General features: G+C 39.8%; 1 protein-coding gene across 4 annotated transcripts in view; it reads right to left on the reverse strand.

Annotated features, from left to right (window-relative positions):
* The window catches only part of LRBA (LPS responsive beige-like anchor protein), a 554,804-nt gene that overhangs the window by 32,404 nt on the left and 505,025 nt on the right, over positions 1 to 17,375 (reverse strand). For all 4 annotated transcript variants that reach the window (XM_070415300.1, XM_070415301.1, XM_070415299.1 and 1 more), the window contains 3 exons: positions 11,060 to 11,149; positions 6,636 to 6,813; positions 1,501 to 1,563 (listed from right to left, as the gene is read on the reverse strand). In XM_070415300.1, the coding sequence (XP_070271401.1) occupies positions 1,501 to 1,563; positions 6,636 to 6,813; positions 11,060 to 11,149 (331 nt within the window). The remainder of the gene's footprint in view (positions 1 to 1,500; positions 1,564 to 6,635; positions 6,814 to 11,059; positions 11,150 to 17,375) is intronic.

Below are 17,375 nucleotides of genomic sequence, written 5' to 3' on the forward strand. Positions count from 1 at the left end.
GAGTTCGCGTGTCACCTCTGACACGCGTGTCATAGGTTCGCCATCACTGCTCTAATGGGTTGTAATTGCCAAATTCATTTAATTATGGACTTTATACTATAGGATATTTATTGTCAAGTTTTAAGGTAAATAGTAAGTATATACTTCAGAAATAACGCTTTAAATGACTTAGCAAATAGGCTTTATTATTTTTCTGACTTTTAAAACTTTACCAACGTGAGCATTTAAAAATTTTTCAATACATGGCAAATCATATCTACTCGAAGTAAAACAAGATTTAGAAAAAAGAGTAGCATTTATCCTACATATAGATAATTCTTAGATTTCCACTTATATTTGGGGAAATGATAAATGATTTAGTTTAGAGCTTAGATTATTTTAGCTCATCTTGATAGTTTATCTGCAAATCTTGGCCATTTAGCTCTCTGGTGAAACAATGGTTTTAATCACAAAAAGGATGACATACACAAAAGGAATATCTTGAATTTCAAACTACTAAATCAGCTTACTCAAATGCTTCCTTTAAAGACTTTAAAATCCTAACAATGTATTTGTGCCAGGGAAATTGGACAGTCATAATGCAAGCACCCATAATAGTAGTATACCCCATAGTTATGCAATTAAATTTTCTTATCCTAAAAGTTATTGGATAGCATCTTTAATATTGAAGCTTAAATTCTTAGTGAAGCCACATCTGCAATCCCCACCCATGAGGATGAAGAATACTAAAACTAGCAATTTTAACAGAGCTACTCAAAAGCGGAACAGCAAGTAAGCATTCTGAGTCACCTGCTGCCGGGACTCATTTCATCCCCATGGCTCTTTCTGCTACTCTTTTCTTTTTCTTTCCCCCTGAACAAATTTAACCTCCAATGGCAATTTATTGGGCTGTAGGACCCTAGGAAAATGAATACGAATATCTTAACACTGCCATTGGCTAGGCAATATATTTCAACTTTGAAACTGCTCTGCAATTGCCCATTAATCCCCTCCGAATGAACAGAGGGTCCAGGAAGAAAGGATTGATCTCCTTTAATGATGAAACCCTGGCACTACAGTTTTATTTTTCACAACACAGTGCTGCTAAGAACCCCACTGTTATTATGAAAATTTCCCTAGCAAAGGAGCTCCATCACATTACTGGGGCACCAATTCATCATAACGCGCCTCGCTCCTGCTCATCAACAAGTCTGAGTGATGAAAAGATCCAATATTATCCTGACAGTACTTCATGCGCATTCTCAATCACACATTATTACAGCATCCATATTAATTTTCAGTGACACGCGTCCTAGGCCTGTTCAAATTAGGCAAACCAACGAGGGGGAGTTGATGAAATACCAGCATAGCCACAGCTCATTGCATTCCAATTTGCATGCAAATGGTTTATCAGGAAAATTCCATTCCCAGCAACCAGCAAGTGAAAAACAACTGTAATCTACACTTCAGGGCCACCATACAGAGCTTAATGAATCGCAAAGAGAGAAGGAAGTGACAGACCTATGAGAGGATCGATTTCCACTGGCAGCTGGTATGGCTGGTCTTGTACAGCACCTTGATGAGCTGGAATTCACAAAAGATTAAAAAAAAGCATTATTTTTCATACATAAACTACATAAAAATGCACAAGTCAAATCTTATGTACAATTGTTTCCAACCCCCAAATTATATAGTTTTGTGAAATTTAAGGGGGAAAAAAATCCAGGTGCTTTCCTGGCGAGCTTATTAAACATTTATTTTAGATTAGTGCTGTTCTGAACCTGTGCCATCACAGTGGCTCCAGTCCTGGGCCATAAGCTAGAGCAGATGCTTGACTGGCAACCTCTGATGCTGCAACAAAACAAAATTAAGTGGTAAAGCGCACTGAAAACAAAATGTGACAACCATCTGCTGACTGTAGCAAATACTATTTTTTTTGTTACTTTTTAAAAGGCAGTTTTGAATGCTGCAGCACAAAGGATCCACGAAACGTCAATTTATGATGGAGAAAGGGAAGGCTCTACGTCAGGGAACATTTACTGTTTCATCCATCACTTAAAATCAATCAATTGAAAGTTTGAATAAAAATAAAGAAAGCTATCTACAGATAAATGTTTTAGTTAAATGCATTTGACGGAAATATTTTCCTAAAGGCTTGAGGGTTTTTTTTAAGTTTTATTAATATTTACTATTTCCATGGTTTCTATTTTAAAATACCCCAAGAAGCAAATGCGTAACAAAAATCAATCCATACTAAGAATAGTTGGTTCAATTCTCAAAACGGTTCTAAAGGCTCAGGCATGCTTTTTCGGTAATTGAGAAGAGATTCTGTAGGCTGTCTCCCTGTGAAGGGCAGAGGTCTTTGGATAGAGAGGAGGTGCAGGGCCAGCGGCTAGCAATGCAACCTTGGGCAAGTCACAAACCCCAAAATGAAGGGTTTAGACTAAATGATCTTTTCAGCTTTATAATTCTGATAGTTAAGTGCTGGGCCCTTTTCCAAATAATTTTCCCGAAATGACTCAGCCATTCACCCTGGTTAGTATCTGCCTTTTATAGACTCAAGCATTTCTAAGCTGCTTGGTGGGTATTAGAGCTCTGCTAAAAACCATCTGATTTTAGGAAGTCTTTCTGACTGTCCTTGAGGGGCTGGGGGAAAAATGGGGTACATTCCAATGAGTGCACTAGATTCTAAATTTATTATGTCACCATTTCCCGTTAGTAAATACCGACTTTTCAAGGATGTTTGGAAGGTAAAATAACTAAGTACAATAATAGCACTCAAAAAATTATAGTTGAGTGTTTATAAGAAATTAAAATAGCTGGAGAGAGGAAGTCATAGGACTCACTCTTTTTTGCTGAAGATATTTTCTTTGCTGATGACTGGCTCTGCCAGTAAAGAAATCATAGGACACATACACACAGGGAATGATTGGGAAAGTGTACCACAGCCTCTGATGTAGCCAACAGTACCATTTACTTCCAGTAACACCAGTGCCGACCAACACTAGCACCTGGAGAATCTGGCCTCAGAAACGTTAAAACCAAACTGTCAGTGAAAGGTTTTGGAGTCAACCATCTTTGTCATGTCTCAAGTTCTCGTTCTGCCACTGACTGCCTGTGTGACCTTAGGCAAGTTATGTAGTCCCTGTATGTTTCCTAATCTGTACCATGGGTTAGACACGTTTATTAGGCTAAACCACATGAAATTACCAATACCTGACATATTGACTGATTAAAAATGGCAATTTGATATGGTTCAACCTAAGGTTGTTGGGGGAATACATGTAAAGTGATTAAAACAGTATTTAGAACTTAGAATATGTTCTATAAACATTAGCTGATTTTTTTCCCCCTGGAGGTTCTGCAAGGGCTTTTAAATGAGAAGGGTAAAGATATATATTTTTTCTAAATCAAGACTCAGACACAACTGAAATAAATGACAGAAGCCAGTAGTCTAATCAACAAGCTGTGGAAATCACAGGCTCTCAGAAAAGAAACAGAATCTAATACCCTCCCCCGCAATAGTGTAATATGAATTTGATATTCATTGAACTAAACTGTTAGGGATTTTTGACATTCGTTTTAAATCAGGGGTGGGGGACGTCTAGCCCGCGAGCCATATAAGACCCACAAAATCATTTGGTCTGGCCCTGCCAAGGCAATACAGGTGAGTTAATTAAATGTTTGATCAAATACAGCAGGCTAATTTTTAGGTTGATAATTCTGTATGGCCCATGAATGATGTTATAAATATCCAAATGGCCCTTGGCAGAAAAAAGGTTCCCCACTGGTGCTTTAAATCAAGGCATCCTGACAGGTAAAGGTAGCACAAGATAGGATGAAAGACCAGATTTATGTAACTATACCTGAAAGGAGGCACAGATTTAATAAAATGGGTGCTTAATTTCTTTAGGTGCAGGTACTGGTATAGCTCAGAACTAGAGAGCACACTGTGAAAAGCTAAGCACCTGGGTATTACCATGTTACCATTCTTTGTGTTTATCTGGTGAAGAGTTGCTGGGTCATACTGTAAAGCCTGAAGGTGGGGACAGAAACCACGAGTGGCACAAGGTACAGGCACAAAGCAGCCTCATTGGGGAGAATTATAGGCAAAGAACTGGCAAAATATATGCAGTCCCCAAGCTATTGTCTTACAGTAAGGTGAACGGGGCTGGGAATAGTAAGGGCACATTAGCACAGGGAAGCTGCCCCTACACCACTTTACATTTCTATAGAAAAGCTGGAAGTTGGGAAAAGGACACCTGACAACCAAGCATGAAGGAAGAAGCTTTACAGTCAGGAAAATGGGCTTGCTCCAAAGGGGAGTCAGGAGCTCGGTCATCAGTACTTAGCAAGTGGGCCCACATTGAGTTCCAGCTGTGGACCTGGTGATACTCTGGCCGAGCTCTTTGCTAAGCTAAAGTAAAGATGGGGCAGAGAACAATTAAGGCTTTCCAGGAGATGGAAAGGTTTTCTCTCCTCACACATGGTGTCACTGTTTAAACTGAAGAAGTTCTCAGAGCCGCCACCAATAGCCACCCTGGATAAGCACCGTGGTGGCCCTGATGTCACAGGCACTGGGGCTTCCACCAGCTCTAAGGGTAACTGCAAAGAGTAGGCAAATCTTCTTATCACATTTGATAAACACCCCACCGGCATGTTTTTCTCTAATGAGTGGCATTTAGAGACTCCAAAGATCACATTTGTTAATAAAATTATAATCTTTAGTCCCAAAATATCTATAATAATAAAAGCGTAATATGCTAATTAGAATGGACAACCAGACGACCTTCCTGATGAAGCCGGGGCTGTGAGGGCCGAGGCAGCCGCTGCTGCTGCTGCTGCTACTGCGAGGGCCGAGCCCCTTGCACAAATTTCATGCATTGGGCCTCTAGTAAGTATGTATTTGCATACACATTTACCTCTCTAAAATAAGTTCACTTGAAGAAAAATGTTTGCCTTGATTTTTACCTTCTGAATTTTTTCTGAAATCTGTTCTCTAATCAAATATTGGCATTCATTTCATTTCTAATGGCCAGAAAAATGTTCTGTCTCTAATAAATTCTGATACCAACACAGATTCTTCATCATGGGTACCTTACTGAGCATAGTCAGTGTGCCAAATTTTTGTTTGAATGTCAATTCAATTCTATCCCATTATAAAAACTCTTCCATTTAATTTGGCATAAGGCCCTTGTTCAAAACTATATATATTTTGCAAACAATTCAGGTATTAATATGAGAGTGTTTTTACACTTTACAGATTTAATGACAAGTTAACAGACTATTAAAATCTATTTTTAAAAACTTCCCACCTTAAACAATAGCTTGTGATGAGGAAGAAATTCAGGAATGTACACACATAACTTTTTTTTAGATTAAAAACACGGTGCCTCGCTAAGAAAACAAACAAACAATAGCTTGTAGGGGAAAAGCCTATAATCTCTAGGACTTGATTTTCCTTCTTAAAAAAGAATTTCTAACTAGTGGCCAAAAGAACAGTGCTAAATCCAGATCCAAACATTCCTGTTCTAATGAGAGGCACTAAATCACAGAGGGATGATCATAAAGTCTGAGTCAGAAAACATGAGTGCAAACCTGGCCCTGCCACTAACTGCCCACGTGACACTGAACGAGCAGAGTTCCCTGCGGCTCAGTGTCTCCGCGGGAGAAATGTGGGGCTGGACTAGATGAACTCTAATGTCGCTTATTCTCTGATGGCTTATGATTCTAATGGTTACTTCAGTACTTTTCCGTCAGCTACCATAACTATTCAGCACTGAATGGAAGATGAGAATGTACTTAGGCTTTTGTCAGACAATTTAAGTATTCTTTTTTCTATCATCCACACAATACTACCATGTCACACACCAAAAGGCACATAGTAGAGGATCAGAAATGTCTACTCAGTAAATGAATAAGTGGAAAAAAGGGAACATGTGATAAATAAATGCATAAAACTTATAGACATAATATAGAAATGTTGTTATATTAAAATAGTATGTTAGAAACTAGAGGCCCGGTGCACGGATTCGTGCACCAGTGGGGTCCCTCAGCCTCGCCTGCGCCCTCTCACAATCTGGGACTCCTTGGGAGATGTCGGCCTGTGGGGATCATGCTGAAACTGGCAGTCCGACATCCCTGAGGGATGTAATAGTGCGCCAAGTGCAGGTGGCTGGGGAGGAGCCTGTGCTGCTCCACTCATCCCAGCCCCACTGTGCCTGCTGCGGTCGCCACTCGGTAAGCTTGCTAAGTGGTGCTCCCACTGTGGGAGTGCAATGACCACTAGGGGAAGCTCCTGCATTGAGTGTCTGCCCCCTGGTGGTCAGTGCACGTCATAGCGACCAGTCGACCGGTCGTTCGGTCGTCTGGTCGTAATGGTCGCTTAGGCTTTTATATATATAGATAGCATTTATCTCCCAAGAATAAAGACAAACCACCAGATGCCAAAGAATAGTCTATGTTTTAACATTTGTATTATATGCCTCATATGGGACTTCTTTAAGCCTTTCACACTATTAAACATTTTGATTCTGAATAATGCTTGAAAGTTAAAAAGCTTAATTGTTGAGATATATATTTGAGTGGATATTACAATATCTTTATCCAGTGTTCATCAGTTACCATGCCTTATATAACGATGTTTCTTTTCTTACCAGGAAGGTTGTGCCACTTGTTCACAGCAAATAGCCTGTTAGCGGTGACTGTGATCACAGCAGGAGTCACCAAACCAGGCTGGGTGTTGGCTGCCACGTGAGTGACAGGGGAGTTGGAGGGGAACTTGAGGACCATGATGACATCCTGCTGGGCTTGGTCTGTGAACATCAATGGGCTCTGCAGGAGGAGATACTATTGAGTGGGCATGACAAGACCCAGACATAAAAGAAGGAAAAGACAACGAAAAACGAGAAGAGAAAGGGTGCAGGAAAAGAAGAGGAGACCGTGTTAACACAATTGCAAGTGAGAGCACAGAGAGCAGATAGGCTCCTAGAAACAGCACTTAGGATTTGATTTGCCTGTTTTCATGCATGTCATCAGTTGAATTTTTTGGTGATTAAAGAACAATACATTAACAGAAACACTTTAAAAATCAATAAATTTTATTGGCTGCCTTCCCTACCCCACTCTCATGAAGAACTACAAGAATGATTTGATTTAGATTCCAAATAGGCAAAAAGTATTGGGGATTACATTAAACCATACTGATTGCTAATATGTGTCAAGTACAAAAAATAAATTAAAAAAAATGAGAATAGGCAATAGACACAAAAGCAAGCCAAGGTAATTTCCAAAGATCATCAAAAATTGTGTTGAGTTAGCATGAAAATTTTGACAACTAAATAAAGAGATAATTAAAACATATATATTTATAAACAATAGTTATGCAACTTGCATGTATTATTTCAGTAGAGAAATAAGTTACAAATATAATACACAAACTTAATTATAAAAGTGTTTCAAAGCAATGCATAATTAAATATACTTGTAAAAACAATATATTTATATAGTGTACCAAGTCATAAACACTGCCCTATTATAATGCAAATGCCACTGTTTTCTGCTGCAGCTAAGAATAAAGTGGAATACCTAGATGCCCCTGTCCCTCTGGTAAAAAAATACCTGAAACTCAAAACCTTTGATTTCTCTTCTGAAAAGCAGAAAGTAATTAAAAATGTCACACAAAACACTGTCTGTTCTAATAGCTAGAAACGAAATAAATCTTGAAGACTACTAAGGATTTAGAACATTCCTACAACCCATATGTCATAATCCAAGACATATATAACCCCACTCTGATTTACTGGCTTTATTTATACTTCGGGGGAGCAGGCTCCCATGCAGTAATTGCACTGTACATTTTCAGCAATTCTCTTCTACTGTGTCTATTTTCTAATAGCTGATTAGTATCATTCAGAACTGAAACGCTTTGATGAAGTGCTTCTGGCTGCTTTCCTATGGCCATATTTCAAAACACCAGGTATATGTAAATGTGTGTAAGCACATATATTTAACATGTATTTGTTCAGAACTGCTAATAAAAAATTAAGTACATTTGCATTTTTATTATCAGTCCTTTTAAAAAAGTTATTAAGAGTACTTAGAAAAACATATTGCACTAAGAATTCCTATTTGCACTCTTTGCAGAAAGGTGTAAATAAAGGCAACTAATAAGCTACCCAGACACCCTTCTGAGCAAGTGGCTAAAAGCCAATCAATATTATGAGTTAATCCTCCCTGGATGCTCATTCAATTAAAGGTGTCAGTAATGCCTCATCTGATGTGGCCTCAATTAAATCCAACTATCTGATGGTGTGAAAACACAGGGGGATACAGCAACAGCAGCAACACCAGACAAATAGGCAGCCTTCCTGTGCCTGCTAATTACTACACCTGGTGTATATTATGGCTCATGCACTCAACGCAGCACGCCGTGGCTTTAATTTCTGCTATATCTTGCGTGGGGTGTGTGCATGTTGGGGTGCACTGATAGTTGATGGGGGAACTCATCTGTACGGCACTAAAACAATAAACATTTGTACCTTTTATTTTTTAAACCTCTGAAATCAATAAGTAATCTCTGTCATACAAAGGATCTTTTATACAGTTTTAAGGAATTCTGGGAAATTGGGTAAAAATGAGAAACAAAGAGCAACATCAAACAAAATGTAACTAGCTATGAAGACGTCCTGGGAAAGGAAGTGAACGTCATCTTAGACTGCCAAGCTTTATTTTTCAATTATGTAGTTTTTTAAATAATATTTACGAAAGTCAATTTATAAACTGAGAAAGTCAGAGTTCAACATACATCATAAAGCTCACTGCAAGGAAGTTGATACGTATTTTTGAGCTTAACAGCTCATACTGTAAATCAATTAGACTCAAGTCGAATAATTCCAATATTTTATGCCCTTAAGAAAACATAGAAAAATCTTCAACGTGTAGAAGGAAGGTTTACATAGTGACTATAGTGGCAACTCTTGGCCATGTGGCCAGGACAAGCCACTTTAGACAAGAAGCCGCAGAAGTCAACCCCGGAACTGTCCTCCGCATTCTTACATGGGGCCTCCCTCCAGCCTGTTCCTACAGTCCATCCTGACTTCAGCCACCAATGTGGGCAAAGAGCAGGAAATTCTCTCCAAGCCCCATCACATCCATGGCTAATAAGTATGGAGCAGCAGCAACCCCAGCACACAGGGCTGGTCAGCCATGATGGCAAAAGCCACCGAGGGCAGGACAACTGGTGAAACAGGGAGGAGGAAACAGACCTTCCCTCATCCTGGGCGTGTCTGTGAGCTGAGTCTGAGGCAGAAGTAGGAAACAATGAGGCACATTTCACCCAATTTTCTCAGATTCAGTGTACATACTGTTGACAACTCTGGTTTCTTTCTAACACACCTTTCCTTCCCACCCACATATGTGTAAGATGAAAAACACAATTTGCACGTGTCTGAAAAGGAGTTCAGGTTTTCAATTCAGAGGATCAAGCCCCTGGGAGAGATGGTCTTCCATCCTCATATGAACAGGTGCCTTCCCACCCCAGGGCCAGTGAAGCTGACCTGCCCCGTGAACCAGTGATTCCTTTGCCGGAGAGGGAGGCTGGCAGTAGGAACTCTGGCTGCCCCAGTGACCACGGCTGAGCAGTAACCCAGGCAGAACGGCAACAGACCAGTGGCAGAGCCTCCATCAGCCAGCACCACGGCCTAAGTCTCACAGACAAGCTATTACTAAAACTAATTCCAAACCCCAAACATAAATCATCCTTACTGTTTTTATTACTATTTTTATGTCATTATCTCCCATTGTTCCTGCTAAATGTTCACTTTTTGTGTAGTCTTCTGCTCACTAAAGTCATCCTTTATGTTCATTTATATCTGATTTCACCTGTTTAAAAACACTTGGAAAAGATGATGCAAATAATTTTTAAATGCTTGTTGTTAATTACAACCGTCAATTCATATAACTAGAAAAAAAGGCTTGGAAGAAGAAAGATGATGACAAAGAAGGGAAAAGGGAGAAAGATACAAAGAAGAAGGTGGAAAGAGAAAGAAAAACGAAAAGAGCCAGAGGTAGAAGGGACTAAATTCATCTCTCCCCTCTTGGCTGCTACACTCCCCTTCCTAGAACCTGTCAAAATTCTGCCACCTCTGGAATCAGAATCTATCTCAAATTATTCACAATTTAAGAAAAAAGCATAATACCCATAGTCTGTTCTTTAAAGAAATTATTTCCTTTAATCACTGAAAAATGTAACCCCTGGAATTTCAGGAACTCTAAAAGGAGAATAAGCACATATTTTGCAGACTGAGTCCATTTCCCTGCTCCTGATTCTGGGTAAGCCTCTGACTTGCTCTGATCAGTGGAACGTGGCATAAGTGATGTGCGAGTTCCAAAGTGAGCTCCAAGAAGTCTGGCAGGAGTATTCTGATGGAACCTGCTCCTTCCAGATGTCCTTGATGATGGAAGACCCCATGGAAAGAGAGGCCCGGACATCTCAGCCTGCCCCCTTACCCCCCAAGCAGTGTGTGAGGGGGTCAGGATGAGCAGAGCAGAAGAAATGCCTAAGAATCACAAGAAATACAGATCACTGTTTTACGCCACTAAGCTTTGGATGGTGGGGTACACCAAACCATTATTTTTTTCTCCCTCGGGTCCCTGACTCTCAGCAACAATATATTATATATTAGGATTCATTTTAAAATCCCCAAAATGAAAAACATACTGGGACATAAAGAATATAATTAACAAAACTAATCTAGAAACTCATAGGATCAAACCAGAAAACAAATCATTCCTATGTCTGGATTTTTTCCTATGTGAGGATACGTGATGGTTATAAACCTGTAAATTCTGTGACACAAAACACGAATGGATGAAACACCAGAGCACTGAAGCAGTCTGCTTTCCCAGAGACTCCTGGATGGCACTCGAAATCCTCTGCTGGTTGTTAGCAGGTTAACGAGCATCGCATGAGAACAGGCCCAGGCTTGGTGGAGAATCTCAAGTACAAGGCAAGACTATTAAGGATGTCAAGTGTGGTCTCAAAGAGGCGAGAACCGAGGAGAGTGAAAGCACCACTTACCACTTGCATGGCGGAACTTCGGGGAGGATGGGGCTCTATGAGTAGCTGAGAAGGCGTCTGTCCAAAGCTTCGGATTTGAGCTTCAACAGCCTGAAAAAGGCATGGGCAAGTTGGAGGGTTAAGAGGTGCTAATCACAGGCAATAGAACCACAACTGTCACCTGAAAATGTCATTCCATACTTCTGGCTTGTTTCATGCTGAAAATCAGCCTTGTGTGTCCACAGTGGGGCTGAGCACCTGGCAAGGGCACTGAGGGTGAGGTCATCCTGCAGTACTGTGGGAGCCATTCCTGTAAAATCCTGCACAACTTTCTCATCTCGCTCAGTGATATGAAACAGAAACCAGCTATTACAATCAGAAATTGTCCTTTTTGGCTTCATTTCTGTTTTCTTGCATTTTTTTGCTGCTTGCATCATCCCCGATGACTAAAGCTAATCTTTTACAGGTATAGAGAAAACCCATTGTGGCTTTGATTCTAGGCCCCATTTCATCCTGGACAGTGGAAAGGAGGAAGAAAGAAACAGAGCACCTGTGAGAATGGCTTGATGCTATTAGTTTTGCCATAGGAAGAGCATTATTGTTGACAGTCTCTTTGAACTTAGGTGGCTAAGCAACAAAGTAAAAGCCATATGTTGCATCCAAGCATGTGATGGTTAAACCAGAAACTAAACATGTGTGTGTTATGTGTGTGCCCTGTTCGAAAGCTGTGTGCATGCACCCTGTGCAAGGCACTCCCCTCCCAGGCTCTCCTGCATACCTCCACAGACACTCACTTCCCATCACCAACGACACCCCCAGCAGGGAAACTAGGAAATGCCAGATGCCATCACTGTCTGTAATTATTTTATTTATTTACTTGTTTATGTTGGATTCCTCCCACTGAAATACAAGGCCCACAAGAGCAAGGACTGTATGTATCTTCTTCACTGTTGGATCCATAAGCTGGTCGAACATATGCTATGCTGTAAGTGAGGGGAGGGGGAAGCAGAGATATATAAAGACTACTTAGACTACTTTTACACCTCCCCAGTCAGTGTTCTTAACTTCCAGGGTAACAGGATGAAGAAAACCCCAGATTCATAAGAGAATATATTATATGTTGATCATGTTGTTTTTTTAAACCCTAAGAAAACAGGTCTTCAATTTTTATATGTTCTGCAGGGCTGTAGTAAATTAATAAATCATAAACAAGAAAATATAATCATTATCCAGTAATAATTTCCTTTTTTTATTTGAAGAGGATACCACTAATAACCTTTTACAATGAACGTGTATGAAACAATGAGCAATTCACTCATTTATGCATTCAATGATCATCAACTATGTGCACAGACAGGTCTCAATGTTTGAAGAATGTCTTCCTAATATAGGAAACAGGGTAAGTGTAATTGGATGTTTAAACAATAGTTGGATGCATTCAGTCCAGGAAGTTCAGGCATGCTCTGTGACTTGCGTGGGCAGTAAGGACTGGGAAGCACCTCTGTGAAGGCTGAGGGGTATGGTGGAGTAGCCTGGGTTTTGAAGTCAAATAGACTGCGTGCAAATCCTGAATTCACACCACTTATAAGCTATGTGACCTAGGGTAAGTTAATTAATCTCTCTCAGTTTCTATTTTCTCTCCTGTAAAATGTGGGTAAGCATAGTACCCACTTCATAGTGTTATATTACAGATTAAATGATACAAATGTAAAAATATAGCAAAATGTTTAGTACAGATTAGATGTGCAATACTATGCCATTAACAAATATTCATTGAGGGCTACTAACAACAACAATAATGAATCTTTATTTAGTACTTACTATTTACCAGAAGCTTTTCTAAGTGATTTACAATTATATCATTTCATCTTTAAACTGCATGATGTGAGTACGTTGTTATATCCATTTTATAGATGAGGAAAATAATGCACAAAGAACTTAAATATCATGGCCAAGGTCATACAGTATTTAAGTGGCAGGCTCAATACTGGCACACAAGCAACTTCATTCTAGATCTCATACTCTCAACCATTCAGCTATCCTTTCTCCATATCTGTAAGGGCCTATGGCAGGGCCTGGGGATAAGACTAAGCACAAAAAAACACGAGCTTACAATCTAATGAATGAATTAATAAGGTATCTCTATTATCATCACCATCATTATTGCAGTGCACCAAGTTCGTTCAGACACAATCAGTAGAGCAGTGTGGCTAGGCAAGGGCTGGGATATAAGATAGGGCCTAGACTTTAGAAACAAGAAAAGAGGCCAATAGGAAGTGAAGAACAGAGACTAGGACCATTTCAGAACTGCATCTTAAGTTGTTTTTGATGGAGGTAAATCAATTTATGATCAACACCAAGGATAGTCTTGAGGTTGAGGAAGAAAAAATACAACAAAATGGCAACGTGAAGCCTAGAAGTAGTCATAAAGATGAAAATTGGAGCACTGTTATTTTATATGTAGATTTGGGGGCTGAGTTTATGAATGTGAGCCTTATGATTCTGTAAGAGCAGTTAGCAAAGCTAGTGCCCTTTCCCTTGACCACTGCCTTTGGTGGTCCCTGCCCAACAGCCCGAATGCCTTTTCCCCTATAAGAGGGTGAGAGAACTGGCAGTTTCTGCACTTGGCCTATGTTGTCGGATGGTTCAGAGAGCTAACTCTGACTTTACAAATTACCTGCTGTGTGACCTTGGACAAGTAGCCTAATCCTGTTTCCCATCTATAAAACAGAGCTAATAATAACGCCCAGCTCATAGAATCATTTGGAAAATTAAATAAAATAATGAAGTGCTTAGCACAGTACCTCGCACATATAAAACACTAAATGAAATGCTATGTTGTTATTAGGTGTGGGGCTCAGTGGGACCCCCATTTAACACAGCTAGAATAGGGAAGGAAGAAATACTTCAGGAGTTCATGATGATAGTGATGAACACATTATTTCAGGAAACCGAAATCTGGATTGAGGTTTCAAAATACACTGCAGAGTTAAGCACCCGGGGACAGATCTCTTTGGAGGTCCTGAGAGCGCCTCTAAACCATAAGGAATTACATGCCCTAATCCTGGCGGAAGCTGTGGTATTTGGAAGAAAGGGATGAATACGCAAACCATGACCCAAGGAAAAATCAAAAGGCCCTGGAGACTGATGACTTTGAGCAATGACAAAAAGAAAAAGAGGTGAAACTAACTGCTTTCTTTTGAACTTGCATATTTGAGAGAGTGGTAAAGTAATGAATGGAAATACAGATTTCTGTTAGGGAGAACTAGTTTGGCAGAAGAAAGACAGCACATTTTATGTCAGAGGTGGAATCTGAAGTGACAGTGATAGCCATCTCTCCAGGTCGAGGTGCACAATGCAAGAGAAAAGCCCAAGACTGGCTCTGAGGTGAAAGATGGGGGCACTGATCTGGGTGTCACTCGTACAAGGAAAGTTTAAGTCAATGGTCTTTTCCTCTCACTGTGGATATATACGTGTGAAGTTTGAAGCAGCAGAAATGACTTTTCAAATGAAACTCCAATATATAAAAAACATAGAGATAAAACAAAACAAAACAAACAAAAAACCCACAGAGATAAGGCTGTTCTACTTAGAAGGTGGGAGAAGCTTTAAGCCTCCTCAGCAGCTCCAGAGACGATTCTGAGAAATATTAGGGCTTTGCAGCACAGTTAGAAACCCAGTGGTTAAGCTGCAGAAAGCAAAGACACACACACACACACACACACACACACACACACACACACACGGACCTAGAGCTGAACCCTAGCAAACTAAGGTGTATGGTACAATATGGAGGAGACATAGAGGAGGGGTTGGTAGAGAGGAGCTGGATAGGATGATATGGAAGCAGACAAAGAGAGTTCCAATGACAGAGTGGTCAGCAATGCCAACTACTATAGAGAAACTAAGAATACAGACATTACTACATATAAACCTTTATTATAGATGCATATTTAATGTAACTGGTCTTAATACTACATACCCTGCTTTGTACTTAACACTTTTGAAATAAAAGAAATATTGATGAGAAAACTTTAAAAAATACCAATCTCCTCTCTTAAACACTTAAAGTCTTAACATCTATAATAATAAAAGCATAACATGCTAATTAGACCAGATGGAAACAGCGGAACAACCTTCTGGATGACCTTCTGGATGAAGCTGAGGCTGCGAGGGCTGAGCCCTTTGCACAAATTTCGTGCATTGGGCCTCTAGTTTTAATATAATTTGCACATTATTGACTTCTTTGAGGAAAAGACTTTTTTCTTTTTTAATCTGAGAGGAAAAGAGAGAGAGAGAGAGAGAGAGAGAGAGAGAGAGAGAGAGAGAGAGAGTTTTGTTGTTCCCTTATTTACACATTCTTTGCTTGATTCTTGTATGTGCTTTAAGAAACTGAGCTACCAGGCCAGGGCTTAAGACTTTTTCATGTCATATAATATCGAGGCCTGATTATTTTGTCTCCATAACAGAATACAAGCTATATTATCCAACATAGGTAAAAAAAATAATTCTCTTTCCAAGTCTTCAAGACAACTAAAAAGATTATAGAAGTCTTAGACACAAATGCTTTATTTCTTGACTAACTTTTGAATTGTTGGTGATAAAAATACAATAGAAAGAGCTTTTTCAAATGTGAAAAGTATGGAATAAGATTGTAAGGCAATGGCTATAACCCAAATATTCAAATATTTATAGTCACACTTTATATCACCAAATGATAATTCTAGATCCATCTCATTGCTTCTAAGACTCACCTGCCATTTTTTATTCACCTTGATCTCGGAAGCAGTTTCCACTGCTGATCACCCCGTCCACACTCTTTTTTTCTGGGGCTTCAATGCCCTTATAGTAGCCTGTTTCTCCTTTATTCCACCGTTCACTCTGTTTTTTGCTGACTTCTACTCTTTCTCAGCCATAAATGAACTTATCACTGCGAGTTCTCTTTTAGTGCTCCCATTTTTGCAATCTAAACTTTCTGTCCTGAAAACCTTTTCTATTGTCATAGCTTCAAATCTTACTTCTGTTTGGACGATTTCCAAATCTAAAACCAGAGGACCATCGATTTCTATGATGTGCCCACTTACACTTTTGCCTGATGCCCGTCTATGCATACTCGTGTATGTCTCAGCACACCTGAAATTAACATATCTGAAATATGTTACTGTTATTCCAGCATTCTCCGGTCAAGGGTTAGACTCCTCTTTTCATTTTTTTAGTGCTCAAAATCTTACTGCCACTTAAAAATGTTACCTCTTTCTTTCATATATAAGCAGTCAGCAGACCAAATCACTTCTTTTATAAAATTTCTCATATTCATCATTCCTTTCTGAATGCAGGTTCCTTATAATTTAAGGTATTGAGACTATGGCAATGGTCTCCATTTAGTTTCCTCCTTCAATGTACACCAAGTTTGCCCAAACTCTCCTTTATGCAATATTCCCTTGATCAATGTTTTCACTTGATCCCCAGCACTTGAAAAGTAAAGGCCTGATGCCAGGCAGTGAAGGTCTTCCTACCTCTCCAATGTTCATTCCTTCATCCAACTCCCTTTTAGTGTGCCTTTTCAGCGAGGCTCATTTTCTTTCACAAATATAACCAGCCATGCCTACCTTGTATCATTTCTCACACCACTGCCCTTCCTAGATTGGCCGCCCTCATCTTTAATTTGCTAAGACCTACCCATCTCTAGCAAACCCTGTTTACGTTCTGCCTTGGTGGTGAACATTTCCCAAATCTTACAGCCTGTTCACACTGCCAATGACACACTTGATTTGGGCTTCCTTGTAAAGTTAACTTTTAATAGATTACTAGTCTGTCTCTACAACTATACGTAAGGGTCAGAATAACATATATTGTAGAGTTGTGCAGCAGTTAGAACAGTACCTTGCACCTAGTATTCACACAACAAAAAAGTTTACCAAGTGTCTGCTATATAGAAAGTTCCCCCAGACTCTCAGCCTCATCTAGGGTCGTATGGGATAAAACTGAGCTTGAGAGATGAGCACAGTTCCTGAGGGCAAAATAGGCGTGCAGGGGAGAATGGGCTGTGTTATGCAAAGGCTGACAGCTACTATTACCAAGAGACCAAAAGAGCTTTTCAGGGAAGCTCTGAAAGATGTCACTGAAGGTGGTGATTCTCATTTCTTCAGCTCACACACCTGAGGGACGTGACAACACTCCAGTGTCTCACCAAAGCAGTGAGGCCAAGTCAGAAGTCCTGGTGGAAATGTGCGATTGAAAAGAGCCCCTCAAGTAACTTTGCCTATCACTCTCTCTTCTCTTTTTGCTCTACCCCTTTGTATAGAGCAACAGAAAATTTCAAAGGGAGGTTTAAAAA

This window comes from Myotis yumanensis, unplaced genomic scaffold (genome assembly GCF_028538775.1).
Source record: "Myotis yumanensis isolate MYYU_CA2020_CCGP unplaced genomic scaffold, mMyoYum1.0.hap1 SCAF_5, whole genome shotgun sequence".
Lineage (NCBI taxonomy): Eukaryota > Metazoa > Chordata > Mammalia > Chiroptera > Vespertilionidae > Myotis > Myotis yumanensis.